Source organism: Tasmannia lanceolata, unplaced genomic scaffold (genome assembly GCF_043159265.1).
Source record: "Tasmannia lanceolata isolate RefF3 unplaced genomic scaffold, GAP_Taslan_0.1 ptg000037l, whole genome shotgun sequence".
Taxonomy (NCBI): domain Eukaryota; kingdom Viridiplantae; phylum Streptophyta; class Magnoliopsida; order Canellales; family Winteraceae; genus Tasmannia; species Tasmannia lanceolata.
The window spans coordinates 45,670,104-45,689,636 of record NW_027518714.1 but is presented as its reverse complement, the minus strand read 5'-3'; the positions used below and the strand labels follow the sequence as shown (position 1 = coordinate 45,689,636).

Genomic DNA, 19,533 nt, shown 5'->3' with positions numbered 1-19,533 from the left:
CCCATATTTTGATTATCGCACTCCTCACTTTATTAAAAAAAATATGGTATGGCCCGCACCCGCACCATAGGATGATTTAAACCGTCCATCAGATGGGCCACAGCCTAAATAGATTGTGCCCCAAAAATCGTTTCCATAGGTTGATCCCAACCCTCCGATCCATAGAGGGAAATAAATTCAATAATATTAGATCGTTGATCTAACCCTCTATAGATCGGAGGGTTAGGATCAACCTATGGAAATGATTTTTGGGGCACAAATTATTTAGGCTGTGGCACATCTAATGGACGGTTTGGATCATCCTGTGGTGCGCGTCATATCACACTTTTTAATAAAGTGAGGAGTGCGATTATCAAAATACGGGTGTGCGGATATCATTTCCCTTTGTAATAATGTGTCAAATGGGTTGGGTGTCATTCCTAATAGGCTTTTTGAGGCCCAATTAGATGGGTCTCTATAGCCCATGCTCCGAAGGTGGACCCGGGCTAGGGCTTGATATACTCTCCCCTCCTGAAAAAAAAACAAATAGACACATCTGCCTACTTTTCCACGGATTTTGTATGATGGGTGGGGCCGAAAAAAGGTATAGTGGAGCCCGCTAAATCTAAAACATTCATTTGCAAGACGGGAAATAATAAATTCGCAACCCTTTAACATTGTTAAATGCCACAACATACCCTCCTTCGCAGGGGTGCAAATTATCTTCCAGGGGGTGAATTTATCATCGCCCTTGTTAGACCCGTCGTAGTTATGTTGGCTGCAAAATCTTATTGATTTGATGGTCCCAGGCCTAGCCCTCAGATTTATTTGGTGAGAAAAATGAACGGCTTAGAGAGTGAAAATAAAATGACAATGTAAAAACTAGACGAAACAGAGGATTAGGATTATATGATGGGGACAGCAAGTGAATTGCCAAAGTATTTCCACAAAATACACACATTTATCAAATAAAATATCATTTTTATCAAGTGTGTCCTTCCCCTTATATTAAGAGAAAGTAGTATTTAAATATGAAATAATCTTGAAACTAATAAAGATACATACCATATAAGAAAATTGATAATATTTTACCCTTCTAACTGATTAGAAGAATGGAAAGATACAAAAGAATCTGTAGGATGTGTGTGTATAAACATACAAAAAGAGGCATTAGGAAATGCACGCACCGTAGAGAGAAGATACTCATTGTCACGCCCCCCAAACTGAGATCCGGTTCAGTCACGTAACAGCGCCACATATTCACCATGAACCATGAACATGTAAGGCATTCGAACGAACCATATAATCAAACAGAGCATAATTTAACTAGCTAATCTCATAAATATAAATGATACAAATGAATGAATGAAACAAAGAAGGTTGTTTCTCCGTTTTTTGCTTCAACATTCAGCCGTTCGCTCACGGTCATTGTGGCTCCGTGCCCTATTGATGGATCCACTACAATCATGCGAATAGGATCCGGGACTGGAACTCACAATGGACCACCTACTGCTAACTAAAATGTCTTGTCCTACTACTACTATCTCAAATAAATAAATAAGGGATTTTTGCAAAAAGACTATTTGCAAATAGAGTTGTGAGGTTTGATATTTTGCAAAAAGTTTGGCCACGTTTTGCAAATCACGTAATGTTAATCGTATCTTGACGGAGTTCAAATGGGGGACGATTTTAAATGAGAAAGGGACAAAACTACCCTTTTATTCCCATACCGTAAAAACCCTAATTTTTTTTTTTCTAAATCCAAGTAGGAGAGGGAGACAAAGAGACACGGGAAGAGGGAGAGGGTTTCGTGATTACAAATTTGGGATTCATTCTCAAATTCTTGAGACAAGTAAGTAAACTTTTTATTTTATTATCTGGTTTCTTTATTCTTTGTATGTTTTTCCCTTTCTGTTTTTCTTGGCTCCTTTTGAATCTTTTTCTGCTTTCTGTGTAGTTTTTTTCCCTGTTTTCTTTGCCATGCTCTTGATTCTTTTTCTGGTTTATTTGTTCTGTGTGTACCTTTTCTGGTTTTCCTATCTCTATCTTTGAAAATTTTTAGTTTGATGATAGTATTTTTTTTAGTTTGATGAGAGTATTTTTTTTTTCTGTTTTATCATTTGTTCTTGGTTTCTTTTTTCTGTGTGTATTGTATTTGTTTGTAACTCCACAGAGGAAGAAAACTTGTGTGTATTTTAATTCGATGAAAGTTTTGAACGAACTAGATTTCCCAACTGCCATATTGCCCACTTTCAGGAGAGATCTAGATCTTTGAACTGAATTTTTTATTTTATTATTTTATTATTTTTTGCCCCCTTTCAGGAGAGATCTAGATCTTTGAACTGATTTTTTTTTTTTATTGTTTTTTTTTTTTTAGACAGGGTTCAAGGAACAAGTGCATGATTTAGCTCCTTAATCTCTTATATCTGAGAATCGATTATTAGACTCAAATTTAAAGTTGATTTTGAGTCCAATAATCAGTTTGTTACTCACAATCAGTTATCATAATCTTAAACGAACAGGGCCTTGGGAATGGGTGTTTTAGTTTTCGTGCGAATGTAGTTCGATAGGCTTTTCAACTTTCAAATACATCATCTTTAGGTGCATTCAGTGCTTTGCTTTGGATTCTAGTGTTGATGGATGGAAGATATACCATGTGAGATTCACTTCCATGGAAAATCAAATCAATGTTAGCTTCCGCAAAATGAAGAGGAGGTTGAGTTGTATATCACTGCGCATGATATGGACATACACAATCCATGTCAAGAAGGAAGTAGTAAAGATGCACATCATGTTTATGTGCAAGATGACCTTGATGAGAGAGAGCACAATAATCATATGGTACATGATGAGCACGAGTTAAATGATATGGTACATGATGAGCACGAGCTTAGACATTCTTTTGATATTAAATTCTTGTATAATGGGAAGGTACGAGTGAGTGCACGTTGTAAGACAGATGGTTGTCAATGGCGAATTCATGCATCATTGACAGAGGACACCAATACATTCATGATAAAAACATTTGAGAGAGAGCGCAGTAATCATTGTCGTTCTGTTAATAATGAAGGAAATCAAATGTCAACAGCTTCTTGGGTATGTGATAAAATCAAAGAGAGAATAAGAAAAGAGCCTGAGTGGGCTGTGCAGAGTATAAAGAACCATCTCTACGTGACTTATCATCTTAAACTTCAATATCATAAAGTCTGGCATGCTAAACAAAAAGCGTTAGAGATTGTGTTCGGTTCATTTGAAGATTCATTTAGTCATGTCCCCCAGTTTTGTAATGCTCTTCTAACGTATAACCCAGGAAGCATTGTCAAGTAAGTAAATTCATTTTTTTTCTGAACTTATATATATATATATATATATATATATATATATATATATATATATATATATATATATATATATATATATATATTTGGTTCATATGTTTTTGCTGATTATTTTCTTTTTATGCTAGGTACTCAACAGGTTCGGATCATTCTTTCGAGCACATGTTTCTAGCCCTTGATGCTTGCAATAGAGGATTTATTGGTAGTTGTCGGCCACTTTTAGGGTTGGATGGATGCTTCTTGAAGGGAAAATATAAAGGAGTCTTGCTTGCACCAGTTGCATTAGATGCAAATGATGGTCTTTATCCATTGGCATTTGCAACTGTAGTAGCAGAAGATGAGCCCAATTGGAGATGGTTTTTAGAACAATTGAAGCAAGTGAGAGGAATGCCTATAGATTTGACTTTTATATCAGATAGACAAAAAGGCCTTATTAATGCAGTAGCTAATGTATTTCCTTTAGCAAATCATCGATTTTGTGTACGCCATATGTACAAGAATTTCAAGAAGGTCTTTCCTGGATTAGCATTGCAAAAATTATTTTTTTAGCAGCAAAGGCGTATTTGGTGCATGACTACAAGGAAGCACTTGAGGAGATTAAAAAGTTGAATCCAGCGGCTCATGAATGGTTCAATCAAATACCTCCTGAGATGTGGTCGAGGTCACATTTCGATGAGACACTGAAATGTGACTTGTTATACAATAACTTCTAAGAATCTTTCAATAGTTGGATATTGAAGGCTAGATACATGACTATAGTTGATATGTTCAATTATATTAGAAGAGAGATGATGTTAATGTTTAACCATCGTCGTGAAGAAGGAAGACATTTGTTAAATTCCTCAGAGATGCTCACACTAAAGATTAAGAAGAAGTTAGGCAACATAAACAAAAATTCAAGTGCATGCCAAGTGTTTTTTACTGGTGCAGATGATTATGAAGTTCACACGAAAAGTAAAATATTTGCAACCCAACTTAATCGTCGCACATGTTCATGTCGTCAATGGCAAATGTCTGGGATACCATGCATACATGCAGCCGCAGTTATAATTGAAAAAAGAGAGCAAGTTGAAGATTATTGTGACAAATGTTTTCATGTCGAAAAGTACATTGAACAATATGCTCATTTTATCTATGCACTCCCTGACAAGAGTACGTATGTGGCCTAATGTAGAGTTAACCTGTTAACCTATACAGTTAGGGGTGTCAATGGATCCAGACGGTCCGACGGATCGTCTGAATCCGAACGTTAATGAACGGGATCTAAACATATGAATAGGATCCATTGGCATATTTTGGATCATCAAATCTGGGATCCGAAAATTTTTGGATTGTGCATGGGCACACCACAAATGCCCATTGGATAGTCACGATCCCAAATGGTTTACAAAAATACCTCCAAATTTTGTTAATGCTAACCCTTCTATGAAGGGTATTTTGGTCAAAACCTCTCTTATCACTTAATGAATCAGATGGATGTGATTTCACTCATTTAAGTCGTTTTATTTCATACTTTCACGAAGGAAAAGAGAGAGGGGTTTTGTTCTTTATGCATCATATTCTTTGATAATAGTTATACATTATATCTGTGTATGTAATTTTGATTAGTTTTATTGTTTACAAGTAGTATTATACACATAGATTAAACATAGATAAATTTTTAATTTAGTTGAAGAAAACGCATGGAGACACACTAATAGTGGATTGCCATTTTATCTCTTTTTTTTTAAAATTAATTGTATACTTAGCTTAGTGGGACATAATAGGACACTCTGATGGACGGTCCGAATTAAAATGGATCATGATCATGACGTGGAAAGTAGGATCCGAAGAACAATCCGACTCCGACCCGACCGATAAGGAATTTGAATGGATCGTGACTGTGACATAGGTGGATCCGACCCAAAGTGGATCCGTTGACAACCCTATATACAGTCTTTCCACCTCATACCCGTCGACTGCGAGGAAGGCCGAAGAAGAAAAGAAGACGTGATCCTGATGAAGGTCAGCAAAGTAAGCGATCTAAGACCGTCAGATGTAAACGATGTAAAAAGTTTGGTCATAATTCTCTAACTTGCAAAGATGCTATTCCTAGTCAATCATCAAGTGTAAGAAGGCGTGCATCTACATCTATGCGACGGGCTTCGATTTCGTACAGAAGAATATACCACCATAGCCAGGGAGGTTGGAATTAACTTGACTAGTATGGCGTCGGGTGACAACTTGAGAACATCGACTTCATAGTCAAGGAGGTTGGAATCGTAGTTACAAACTTTGGATTTTGGAACAATCTAGGGAGGCAACTTTTTGTAGATTTTTGGAAATGCTTGAAAAGAGGGGCTGGCAGTTTCAGAACTCATACTAAGTTTTAATTGTTGGTAGATTCTGTAGTGTATTCAAGTATCAAATTTTGTCTCAAGTACCAACATTCCACTTTCCTTACTAAAAGATTACTTGGGTTGTGGGAATCTCATCTTTCATTGCTCATTGTAATGCAATGTAACTACCTTACTACGGGCATGTAGAGTCTCATCTTTGATTGGTCAAAACCGTCCACTTAATATGCCTTTCTTTGGGTCTCATTTTCCCCATAACAAGACCAATAATCAAATTCTAACACCCAATATTATGTTATTTTTGTTGTTAGATATGGACGATGCAAAGCTATCATTGATTGAAGTCAACTAAGGGTGCAGCTCGGGTCAGATCAGGTTGAGCTTTTGATAAACAATATTGAAACAGAATCAACCCGAACTGCCCCAATTTTAAGGGAAAAGCTCAACCTGATTTCCTACAAATCCACCCAAGTTGCACTCCCAAAATCAACAACAAACAATACACATGATTTTGATGTGGGAGTTACAAAGCAATTTCAATCAAATGAATGGTTCGGATCAACCAAAGGTGTGTTGTATCAGGTTTTGGTTGTGCTGCATCGGGTGTACCACATTACATCAATGCATGCCTCTCAATGGGTGCCATTATAAAAACTAGGGGTGTGGGAAGATAGTAGTATCTCACTTCAGTGAAGAATGAAAGCGCCCAAGTGCAGAATGAAGACAGTACCAGTACCAGACAAATTATATTAGTTGAAGAAATGGATTGATGTGGCCCTATTTGGATTGCAAGAAAAACTTTTCTAATGGAATTTTTTTTTTCTAGAAAGTTTTTTCTTCCCACAATTCAGGGGGAAATAATATGATTATGGTTAATTTAGAGGAATATAATCTTTAATTGAGGGTCCCTCTAAATAAAAATTGAACAAGGTTGGTTCAAGTTATTTTTACAATTTTTTTTCCAAACTTTTCCACAAGATTCCAGAAATCCAAAGGAGGGGTGGGAATATCATAATGCCACCCCTAATACTCTTTAAATAAAGGGTATTTCTGTCTTTTTCTAACTAAAAGTAATATGCCGTTTCAATTCCGTGAAGTGACCGTCCAATTTACTGCATTTGCAAACCATGGCCAAATGTCACGACTCTTTTTGCAAAATGTCAAACTTCACGACTCTATTTGCAAATAGTCCATAGGAGAAGACTCTTTTTGCAAAAACCCCAATAAATAATTGTCTCATTCCCAGATCCCGTGAATCAGACATCCTACTGTTGGCCATCTGTAACATAGAATACATGGAATGACAGAAAGCTCAATGAAATAGACAAGTTCTAACTAACAATTAAATAACACGAATATCATCATGAAATTCATCAAACATTTAAGCAACTGTTTTCACTGGCATTCTATGTAGTTACTGTATACTGCCATGGCAAACTAGCTAGCAAAACTGATACAATAAAATCTGGCATAACACGCTGATAACTGTAACTCGCATGGTGAGACTAGTACTGCAAGACTACATCATCACGGAACCTGCCCACAATCCTGCTGGAAGCCGGATCCCCACTATACTCGTGGAAGATCTCACCCTTGAAGGTACTGCAAGGGATCATGCTCTTAAAAATACTGTGAGAAACAACAACTGCGGCTTGAACCGAGACCCTTCGTATACTACAGAAAGTCTCACCCAGGATGTGTCAATCTAACTAGATCCAATCTTGTCCCAAAAAAGGGACTACAACTGTTGCATCCTTCTCGGACAAAACTATGTCCCGACGCATAATTGTGACTGAACTAAGTCATCCTGGCATATATCATACAACTGGTAGTTCCATACTCGGAACATACGATACTATGTATCAAAACAATCAGTGTATAATGTTAGAATTTTTGAACAAAAATAATAATAAAAGATTTGAAAAGTCAAAGATGTTTTTTCTTTTTGTTTAAAAATTTGGAGGGAAGATTCAAATTATGTTTCCCTCTCTTGTTTTAAAGCAAAAGACTTTTGCATGTGTGGGGACTTGAACCCAAGATCTTGGTGAGTGTGCTTGTGGTGTGTTTTCAAAACCAAAGGCAAATTAATAGTCCCACATCGCTTTGGAAGAAAATTCTTCTCATCCATATAAGATGGAGAGTTGGAGAAAGGCTTGAGCCTTCAAGGGGCTTTAGAATTTGTTGGGTCTTGGGCTTTTAGAAGAGCACAAGCCCATATGTAAATCACACACACACGCGCGCGCGCGCGCCTCGCCTCGCCGGGTCTGGGTTTGGGTATTAAATAAAAAAGGTTATTTTTATTGCCCAAAAACGGTTTTTCTTTTTACCCCATGTTTTTTATAAAGATACACCCCTTAATTGCAAAACCGTTTCAAATCTCAACAGTCACAAATATGACTGTTGGAGAGAAACATTTTTGTCTTTTAATGGTGATTAATTATCCTCCAACAGTCATATTCTCATCTATAAAAAGAAGAGAACAGCACCATTGGAGAATATAGTTTTTACAGAAAACATCAAAGTTTCTGCTTGTCTTCTTCCTTTCCTCCGTTCTGATCTGAGCACAGTTCTACGGTGATTCTGGGTGGACCAGTCAGCGAGTGCACGTGGACTGGAGCCAACTTTGGCTGTTTTATCTTGGAGCATCGGTTCGCGGATCCCGGTTTGCACCGGTAGGGGGCGGATACGATTCTTAAGGAGAGTGACCAGTGGCACGACTCAGCCTTCTTCTTCTCGATCTGTTTTACAGAAATGTTTTCTATAAAAGCTAAGTATTAATTTATTTACATTTCTAATTTCTGGATTCAATCAAGCCATATATCAGACCCTACTGGACAACATCTAATTTGTCCAACAATCTTAAGAATCGTATTTTTCAAATCTGATCATATGGCTTCTGATAATCCGAACCCAACTTCTGTTGATACCATCTCTGTTGAGAATTCCAATCCAACGGTTGTTCGCACCTCTGTTGTGAACAGAATTCTCAACACCATTCCAGATTTTTCCAAGATCGAACGCCTTACTGGATTGAACTATAAAAGATGGAAACAACAGATCTTGTTTGCTCTACAACAAATTGGTGCCGCTTTTTTTCTTACACAATCAAAACCATCTGAAGATTCTGCAGATTTTAAAATCGGAATGAAGCACAAGACAAAAGAATGGACCTTAGACCAAGTAGTTGTTCGGATTAAAATCGAAGAGAAAAACAGACTAAAAGATAATCAAAAAAATGCCAAAGAGTATACCTCTAAGGCAAACATTGTTGAGACTAAGAATGATGGGTCTAAGAATCTGAAACCGAAGAAGGAAAAGAACTTCAAGAAATTTGGACCCAAAAAGAAAGGAGTCTGTTTTGAATGTGGAAAACCCGGACACTACAAGAAGGACTGCCGACACCGAAAGACTGGTTCGTCCAGTGCTAAGGTTAATTTAACCGAGGCAGATGTGATTGCAGCGGTTGTGACTGAGGTAAATCTGGTGGAAAATCCAAAGGAGTGGGTTCTGGATACTGGTGCTACCAAGCACAGTTGTGGAAACCGAAACTCCTTCTACAACTACACCTTAGTTAAGGAAGGGGATCAAGTTTTCATGGGGAACTCACAGACCTCAAAAGTCGTTGGTAAGGGCAAGGTCTTGCTGAAGTTAACTTCAGGGAAAGTACTTGCACTTCAGGAGGTGCTGCATGTGCCGGATATACGGCGTAACTTGGTGTCTGGTGCGCTCTTGAACAAGAATGGACTAAAGCTCACTTTTGAAGCAGACAGGGCAATCATTAGCAAAAATAATGTGTTTGTAGGGAAGGGCTACAATGCAAATGGTTTATTTGTTCTTAATGTACTTGAAATCCTGAATGAAAAAGTATCCTCTTCTTCTGCTTACATTGTTGAGTCCTTTGATATTTGGCATGGTAGATTAGGACATAGAAGTACACCTTACATTAAAAGACTTTGTAATTTAGGTTTAATAAATGAAAAAATTGAACCTAGTAAAGAAAAATGTGAAATATGTGTTGAAGCAAAATTCACAAAGAAACCTCACTTTAGTGTTGAAAGAAAATCTGACTTATTAGAGTTAATTCATAGTGATCTAACTGATTTTAGAAATCTTGAATCTAGAGGAGGTAAAAGGTACTATATGACCTTTATAGATGATTACTGTAGATACACTAAAGTATATCTTCTTAGAACTAAAGATGAGGCTGAACAAGCCTTTATCAAATATAAAAATGAAGTGGAAAATCAGTTAGATAGAAGAATTAAAAGACTTAAAACAGATAGAGGTACAGAATACTCTATAACTAAGTTCTGTGATGATAATGGTATTATCCATGAAACCACAGCCCCGTACCAACCTGAATCAAATGGTATAGCAGAACGAATGAACAGAACATTAAAGGACATGTTTAATGGTATGTTGATAAGTTCTGGTTTACCCTTGAACTTGTGGGGGGAAGCACTTCTTTCAGCTTGTTATATATATAACAGGATACCTCCAAAGAAAAAGGGTCAAATACCATATGATCTGTGGCATAACAAAATGCCTAGTTTATCTCATTTGAGAGTTTGGGGTTGTTTGGCTAAGGTTGGAATACCAGAACCTAAGAAAAGAAAACTATGACCTAAATCATGTGATTGTGTATTCATAGGATATGCTCAAAATAGGATATGCTCAAAATAGTACAGCCTACAGATTTCTAGTTTTGAAATCAGTTGAAAATATCCTTGAATATAACACTATAATTGAATTTAGGGATGTTGAGTTCTTTGAACATCACTTCCCTATGAAGAAAGAAATTCCTAAAGAACCTAGTAATGATTCAAGAAATCAACTTGAAACTGAAAAGGAATTGGATTCTGAGTTTCAAGAACTCAGAAGAAGTAAAAGACAAAGAAAAGAAACAAATCTAGGAGATGGGATGTTCACCTATCTAATAGATAAAGATCCTGTAACTTACTCTGAAGCTGTAACATCTCCAGATGCTGTATTTTGGAAAGAAGCTATTAAAAGTGAATTAGATTTCATAATAGAAAATCACACTTGGGAACTAGTGGACCTTCCACCGAACAAAAGCACTAGATAGCAAGTGGATATTTAAAAAGAAGCTAAGACCTGATGGGACAATTGACAAGTTTAAAGCAAGACTAGTAGCTAAAGGCTTTAGACAGAAAAATGAGATAGATTATTTTGATACCTATTCTCCTGTTGCTAGGTTGTCCACCATTAGGATATTATTAGCTATAGCTTCTATTCATAAATTGGTAATACATCAAATGGATGTAAAAACAGCTTTCTTAAATGGAGATTTAGAAGAAGAAATTTACATTAAACAACCTGAAGGATTCATTGTGTCTGGTCATGAAAACAAAGTTTGTAAACTAATTAAGTCACTGTATGGTTTGAAACAAGCACCTAAACAGTGGAATGACAAATTTGATAGTGTCTTAATTACAAATGGGTATAAGATAAATGAATCCGACAAATGTGTTTATAGTAAGTTTAATGGGGATAAAGGTGTAATACTTTGTGTATATGTAGATGATATACTAATTATTGGTACTAATTTGGACATAGTAAAATCTACTAAGAGATTTTTAATGTCAAACTTTGAAACCAAAGATATGGGTGAAGCTGATGTAATCTTAGGGATGAAGATCATCAGAAAAGAAAATGAAATAATATTGTCTCAGTCTCATTATGTAGAAAGCATTCTAAGGAAATTTGGACAATATGATAGTTCACCTGCAAAGACACCTTTAGATTGTCAGGTACACCTAAACAAAAACAAAGGTGAGATGGTATCCCAAAAGGAATACTCAAGGATTATAGGTTCAGTGTCATATTTGATGAACTGTACTAGACCTGACATTGCTCTAGCAGTTGGAAAACTTAGTCAACACACTCATAGACCAAGACATGAACACTGGCAGGCTTTGACTAGGTTGTTAAGGTACCTAAAGGGTACAATAAACTTTGGACTGCATTTTAAGGGGTATCCTGCTGTCTTAGAAGGCTATAGTGATGCGAATTGGATCTCTGATTCAAGAGATTCGGTGTCTACCAGTGGATATGTATTCACCCTTGGTGGTGGTGCGATTTCTTGGAAATCGGTTAAACAAACTTGTAGTACAAGTTCCACTATGGAAGCGAAATTTATAGCCTTAGCCCTAGCAGGAGCTGAAGCCGAATGGCTCAGGAATTTTATGGCCGATGTGCCTTTATGGCCAAGGCCGGTTCCCTCAGTGTCTTTACACTGTGATAGTCAAGCTGCTTTAGCCAAGGCCAAAAGTAAGACCTATAATGGCAAAAGAAGGCATATACGCCTGAGGCATAATTTGGTAAAGCAATACTTGAGTGAGGGAACAATAGCACTCGACTTTGTAAGGTCGGAGAGGAATCTGACAGATCCTCTGACAAAGCCACAAATAAACAAGGTGGTTTATGAGACATCGCAAGGAATGGGGTTAAAGCTCGTGGCATGAACCATTAGTGAGGGACACCCAACCAATGTGAAAGGAGATCCCTGGAATTTGGTTCAATGAGTACTAACAAGTCACCGGATGGTTTGTTAACACTATCACCCCCTACTCCTAGATGCAAAATGATGAAAGATAGTGTTCACTGCAAATGAGAGAGGATGAGTTATAGACTCTTAATCAGATCATAACCTGTATTGGGTGGTATGTTACTTGCAGTGCATACTTGATGACTGACCTAAGTGAATGTGGAGGTAAGGTCGCTTCCTATGAGAATTTAACGAGTAATTCTTTAGAACATTCATGAGAACCAAGAGGGGAACAAGGTCAAAATGTTCCAAAACTATGAATGAATCACCAAGGAATCGAATGTAGAGTGTGGATAACAGGTTAGTCAGTTACACCAACGAGGAAAGGTTGAAGGAGTCTAACTCTACCCGTACTCGGTAACATAATCTGTTTATCCTAAATATCGGTTGAAGTCCAAAAGACACCGGTATGAATCCACTCTATTTTCTAATGTGCTCAGATACTTCCGTTTTTCAATTTTCAACTGTATTTTGAATCTTGTGGGGGATTGTTAGAATTTTTGAACAAAAATAATAATAAAAGATTTGAAAAGTCAAAGATGCTTTTTCTTTTTGTTTAAAAATTTGGAGGGAAGATTCAAATTATGTTTTCCTCTCTTGTTTTAAAGCAAAAGACTTTTGCATGTGTGGGGACTTGAACCCAAGATCTTGGTGAGTGTGCTTGTGGTGTGTTTTCAAAACCAAAGGCAAATTAATAGTCCCACATCGCTTTGGAAGAAAATTCTTCTCATCCATATAAGATGGAGAGTTGGAGAAAGGCTTGAGCCTTCAAGGGGCTTTAGAATTTGTTGGGTCTTGGGCTTTTAGAAGAGCACAAGCCCATATGTAAATCACACACACACACGCGCGCGCGCGCCGGGTCTGGGTCCTGGTCCGGGTTTGGGTTTGGGTTTGGGTATTAAATAAAAAAGGTTATTTTTATTGCCCAAAAACGGTTTTTCTTTTTACCCCATGTTTTTTATAAAGATACACCCCTTAATTGCAAAACCGTTTCAAATCTCAATAGTCACAAATATGACTGTTGGAGAGAAACATTTTTGTCTTTTAATGGTGATTAATTATCCTCCAACAGTCATATTCTCATCTATAAAAAGAAGAGAACAGCACCATTGGAGAATATAGTTTTTACAGAAAACATCAAAGTTTCTGCTTGTCTTCTTCCTTTCCTCCGTTCTGATCTGAGCACAGTTCTACGGTGATTCTGGGTGGACCAGTCAGCGAGTGCACGTGGACTGGAGCCAACTTTGGCTGTTTTATCTTGGAGCATCGGTTCGCGGATCCCGGTTTGCACCGGTAGGGGGCGGATACTATTCTTAAGGAGAGTGACCAGTGGCACGACTCAGCCTTCTTCTTCTCGATCTGTTTTACAGAAACGTTTTCTACAAAAGCTAAGTACTGATTTATTTACATTTCTAATTTCTGGATTCAATCAAGCCATATATCAGACCCTACTGGACAACATCTAATTTGTCCAACATATAATCTATGTGTACACTGACACATCCATATATGATTTGAAAACCTTAGAACATGCACAACTTGCAAAAACAATCTTCTATTGGATGATACAATCAAAATTAGAACAAGCCTACTCACAGTGAGTAATCCGTGAATTCCGTCATGCGCAACCCCAACTTGAGGGTTTCAACTTTCAAGAAAAGTTAACTAATATTCACATCATTCCATATTAGGGTTTTATCAAGCATTATTGTCTGGTTAGAAGACTCAAATAGCCTTCGCAAGCCTAACTGGGAAGAAAATAGTAGACCGTTCTAGGGTCCTTCTTAGTATTTTGAAATTAACATAATTAAATATTCCTTAAATATCTTTGAAACCAATTTTAATAGAAAGTAGACATTCCCAGCATATCCGTAGAGTAACGGATAAGAAACGAGTAAGTTATGATTTTTCGAAGATAGAGCAGTCGATGGGGGGAAACTGCCGTGCAGACGTCCGCCCCGGGATGGATGTACCCCCCGCCTCCCCCCTCGGGACTGGATTTTTGTAGAACATGACTTTCCCCTATTTTGGCACCAAAATGGCTCTAACTCACTTGTTTTATATAGAAATTGGGCCTGGTTGGTACCACTGGAGAGCTTCCCAAGAGGCCGACAACCTCACCTGAATCCCGCTAAAACTTTTATGGAGAAAGGGAACAAGAGAAATCTCCAACATCTTTAACCCTAATTTTTACTCAAATCTAGATTTACAGTTCTTCTCCCAAGAATCTAATCTTTCCCCGGGGAAAACACAAAACATCAAATATAGATCTATATTAGTGATCTCGGTATGAATCTCCCCATCAATTCCACCAGGGAATTAATTTGAAATTGTTGGATGGAGATCAACCCTTGCCAAACACAAATCCTAGGTCAAACCCTCTACAGTCCTCCATAAATTCTCTTCTTCAAGAAGAAGATAGGAGATCATTGTGATTCAAAATTGAAACAAATATTAACTTCTAGAATTATCACATACCTTTAAAGAAAACGACTTCTTCTTCTAGGGTTCCACACGTTTTTCTTTACCAAAATCCACCATTGGCTCTTGAATTCTCTCTCTCTCTCTAGCCCACATGTTTTCTCCTCTTGGATTTCTTGCAAAATTTTGGATGGAGATGGGTATTTATAAATCTCCTTTAAGAATCCTTAATTAGTAGGTTTGCAAAAGCCCTAGTTTCACTTAAACTAGGAAATATTTCTTAATAATTATTTTTGTGTGGGACGAAAATATCCCTCCAAAAATGCAAATACGCTTTGGGGTATTTCGTTCATGAAAAACTCTCACTCGTTTGAGTGGATGGGAGAGAAGGGAAAGATAAATGAGGTTGGGTTTGCAATAGGACGCCCTTGAAAAAACCCAGCCGCAAAGGCATCTTATTAGATCCACTACCTAATGAACAGTTGTAATTACATTGAAAAAATACAAAATTAAAGAAAAGATAAATGAGGTTGGGTGACATGGATCTGATGGGCACCCTTGCGGCTAGATTTTTGAAAAACTAATTAGAATTCCTAGTATCTATATCACATGAGGAATGCTAAACTGAAGGGCACCCTTGCAATAACCAAGCTTCAAGGGCGTCCTGTTGGATCACTGTCATCAAACCTCATTTATCTTTTTGTTAATTTCGTTTCTTTAGTGCTCTTATAAATGCAATTGGACAGTATATACACGTCATCAAATTGCATTAATAACTACACTTAAATGTAAAATTAAAAGAACAATAAATATGTTTAATTATGATTCTAATAATTCGTTTGACACACTCACAATCGGTTATAAAATTCCGAAACAAACAAGGCCAAGCATTCCTCATACTACCAACAGGATATGAAGATGTTAGTGATTTTGGATTTTCAAAATCATGTATTAGTGTTTTGGAAAATGTTTTATAAAAAGCGTTTGGGAAAAAGAAAATATTTTCTTGGAAAGATTTGCTTTTACAAAAGGATGTAGAAGTGTAGTTGAAAAGATAGTCCCGTACCGGATGAGAGAAAAGAAAGAGAAGGGCTTATAAAGCACTACACTTTTTTATTACTTGTTTGATTGCACTTTGGGTTGAACCCATGGTTGGACCCGCGGGACGGTGGTTCGTAGGCCCATCAAGCCGACCGGTTGGGTTGGGCTTCGGTTCGGGCCTAACGGTTGGCCCAACGGGCCCATAACTCCAACGGTCAAAGGGTGTGATCAAATGGGTTGTGTCCCTTTCACATTATATTGAGAAAGTTCTCAAAAAGTTTAACCATTTTGAATGTTCACCCATTTCAACACATTTTGACCCAAATATAAAGTTGTATCTTAATACTGGCAGGACTATTTCTCAACTAGGGTATGCTAGTGTAATTGGCAGTCTTATGTATGCTATGACTTGTACTAGGCCAGACATAGCATTTGCTGTAGGTAAACTTAGTAGGTTTACCAGTAATCCTAGTTTTTCTCATTGGAATGCAGTCTATAGAGTTTTAAAATATTTAAAGAAAACTATAGACTATGGTTTATGTTATAGTGGGTATCCAATTGTAATAGAAGGATACACTGATGCTAGTTGGATAACTGAGCGTATAGACCATTTATCAACCAGAGGGTGGATTTTCACCCTTGGTGGGGGAGCAGTCTCCTGGGCCTCTAAGAAACAGACATGCATAACAACTTCAACTATGGAAGCAGAGTTTATAGCTCTGGCAGCATGCTGTAAAGAGGCGGAATGGCTTCGGAATTTGTTATTAGAAATTCCGTTATGGTCTAAACCAATGCCATCGATTTATGTCCATTGTGATAGCCAGGCCACACTATCAAGGGCATATAATCATGTTTATAATGGTAAGTCCAGACATATAGGACTTAGACATAGTACTATAAGAGAGTTACTTACTAATGGAGTAGTAACTATTGATTTTGTGAGATCGAGCCAAAATTTGGCGGATCCATTCACTAAAGCTCTTGCAAGAGATCTGGTGTGTAAAACATCATTAGGGATGGGGTTAAAGCCATTAACCAATAATCACCAATGATGGAACCCCAACTCAACACTTGAATAAACATCAAGTCTTGAGTTCAATGAGTCCAAATACATCATATGGAGTGATTGCAAGCACTATAATCTGTATTATTTGCCATCCCAAGGTAAAGTACTTGGTACCTGTAATGTTTAAAAGGAGAAGGCTGAGTATTTAAACTCTTAATAGGCTTATAACATAGTGTTGGAGTGTTTTAGTTACATGGGCACTCTTGATAAGCCTACCTATGTGAGTGTGGGAGTGGTGCCGCTTCCTATGAGACCTGACTAGTCTCTAGAGCGCTCATAAAATCAAGATATAGACACAAGGCTAGTACATGTGTCGGTTTCAAGAAATTGCCCAAAGAGGTGAAATCTTATGTGTGAGACGTATCCGGTTAACCAAATAGAATAGCTAGTTCGAAGATACGTCTACTATGCAATTCTGGTTAACTTTGATGTGTCCTCACTAAGTGAAGGTTCAAATCGAGAGATACCTTAATTTATGCATAAGATTTCCAAGTCTGATGAGAAAATTTTCTTTGATTTTGAAAATGGTGGGGGATTGTTAGTGATTTTGGATTTTCAAAATCAAGTATTAGTGTTTTGGAAAATGTTTTATAAAAAGCGTTTGGGAAAAAAAAAATGTTTTCTTGAAAAGATTTGCTTTTACAAAAGGATGTAGAAGTGTAGTTGAAAAGATAGTCCCGTACCGGATGAGAGAAAAGAAAGAGAAGGGCTTATAAAGCACTACACTTTTCTATTACTTGTTTGATTGCACTTTGGGTTGAACCCATGGTTGGACCCGCGGGACGGTGCAACGCACCGTTCGCACATGCGCACGCGCGCGCGCGGCGTGGGCAATGGGCTATAGAGCGCATAGTGGCGCTTTTTTAGGCCCAAATGGTTCGTAGGCCCATCAAGCCGACCGGTTGGGTTGGGCTTCGGTTCGGGTCTAACGGTTGGCCCAACGGGCCCATAACTCCAACGGTCAAAGGGTGTGATCAAATGGGTTGTGTCCCTTCCCCCAACGGTCAAGTGCCAAGGGGGTGCGATCCACACCATATATGGTTGATCTAACGATGACTGGGTTGGAGAGAGGTTTTACTCAAACCAATAGTCACATCTAGGATCGATCAGGACCGTTCAATATCAATGGGTGCGATCTAACGGTCAGATTTCAAACATTCTGGAAAGGTGCCCTGTAGAGGTGTTTTTCACACTGAAAAGACACCAGGTGGTCTACAAAATGTGCAGAATTCGGTCATTTCATAAAGAAAAACGAGTTGGAAATTCTGACTGACTTTACACTCTCTTCTACACTCCTACAAAATCCCCAAGTATTTCTACATACTGTTTTTCTGCAAAAAATATTATCTAGAAATTTCTCTAAGGCTTGAAATTTCGGAAGGGCATTTCGGGTTTGATTCCGCTAGTGCTACGCGTCATCAAACATTAGTAGGGCTTCCCTACTAGGCTTCATTGTATCTTGGAGGCAATTCGCGGATCCCCTTTGCACACTACTAGTGGGGGCGAATCTTGTCTTAAGGAAAGTGATATCACGCCTTGAAGCAACAAGTTTATGTTTTCTATCAACAACAGTACCCTCAATTTGTCAACAATACTTTTCAAAGGCCTTTGCAGATTTCTGCAAATTCCTCTTCGCTAAATAATCATGAATGTACACATCTTACATGTTTTCATTAAACAAATAAAGCAGCACCACATAAAGAAAAGGGAGAGAAGCCAGCAAGAACAGAACCCTACACAAACAAAAACAAAGCACATAAACAAAACCAACAAATAACAGAATGCATCCACATAAAAAAAGAAAAGAAAAAATTAATCACCAAAGGTAATCTACATAAAACAGATCTTATAGGCATAGATTAATAGATGATCCAACTGTATACTGCTCTTTCTGGAGCAAATTTCCTGCAAGGATCACGTCAATGGGTTTTCGATGATACACCAAAGTTATAAAAAAAGAAAGTGGAATTTACTTGCTGAAATAGAAGGGAAAATGAGAGAGCGAGAGAGGGGGAGAGAGATTGAGGAAAGCAAATTAAATAGATACCTGAGAAATGGGAAAGAAAAGAAAACCATAGGATGGGAAAAAAAACCCTATATTGCTTCACGTAGATCCTTTCCTTCACATTTATATATTGCAGAGAGAAGATTTAGTTTCCTATATGGTTAGAAGAGTCCTCTCTCAAAATAACTCTTAATAAATGTTAATCCGGGAATACAAAGAGTCTTTGCGTTATTTGATTTTTGGGAAGATAAAAGGCCACATATGTAATTTTGGTGGTTTTAAAATAGCCTAATATTTTGGTTGCTATGGATAGTCATGCGTTTAATTGGTTGCTATGGATAGGCCATGCGTCAAAATCCTCTCCCACTTTCTCTTTAAAACTTAACTAATAGGGAGAGAGATTATAGGAGATTTAATTGGAATTCCTTTTCAATTTAGAGAATGATAGATTTTACGGAGAGGGAAAGATTATACGGAGAATTTGATAGAGGAAGAGATTTTAGGCGAGTCCTGCATGGAGATTATATGCTAAACTAGAGCGTATAGAGAGGTAACATGTGGCAGCACCACGTTGTGCAACATTCATCTTTACTTATATATAATAATAATAGATAGGGGTTTATAGGTAAAAAATGGGAAATGATCTATTCGTTTCCTTTTGTTACATGGGACAACCCTCACTAGTGTAAAGTAGTCATAAACACACTAGAGTGGCTAGCCCAAGTAAAAAAGGGGGAGAATATATCACTTCCCTAAAAAAAGTGTGAACGCTACTACCC

At 37.6% G+C, this 19,533-nt stretch overlaps 1 protein-coding gene across 1 annotated transcript; it reads left to right on the top strand.

Moving 5' to 3' along the window:
- Nucleotides 1–2,721: 2,721 nt before the first annotated feature.
- LOC143861482 (uncharacterized) lies at nucleotides 2,722–3,866 on the top strand. Its single transcript, XM_077372408.1, has 2 exons — nucleotides 2,722–3,302; nucleotides 3,446–3,866. Exons 1-2 carry the CDS (start codon nucleotides 2,722–2,724, stop codon nucleotides 3,864–3,866), a joined length of 1,002 nt encoding a protein of 333 aa, XP_077228523.1.
- The last annotated feature ends 15,667 nt before the right edge of the window (nucleotides 3,867–19,533 follow it).

Excerpts from the sequence above, each read along its gene's own strand:
- LOC143861482 (XM_077372408.1), top strand. The coding sequence starts at position 2,722 with ATGGACATACACAATCCATGTCAAGAAGGAAGTAGTAAAGATGCACAT. Across the intron at positions 3,303-3,445 it reads AACCCAGGAAGCATTGTCAA|GTACTCAACAGGTTCGGATC; the intron begins GTAAGTAAATTC and ends TTTTTATGCTAG.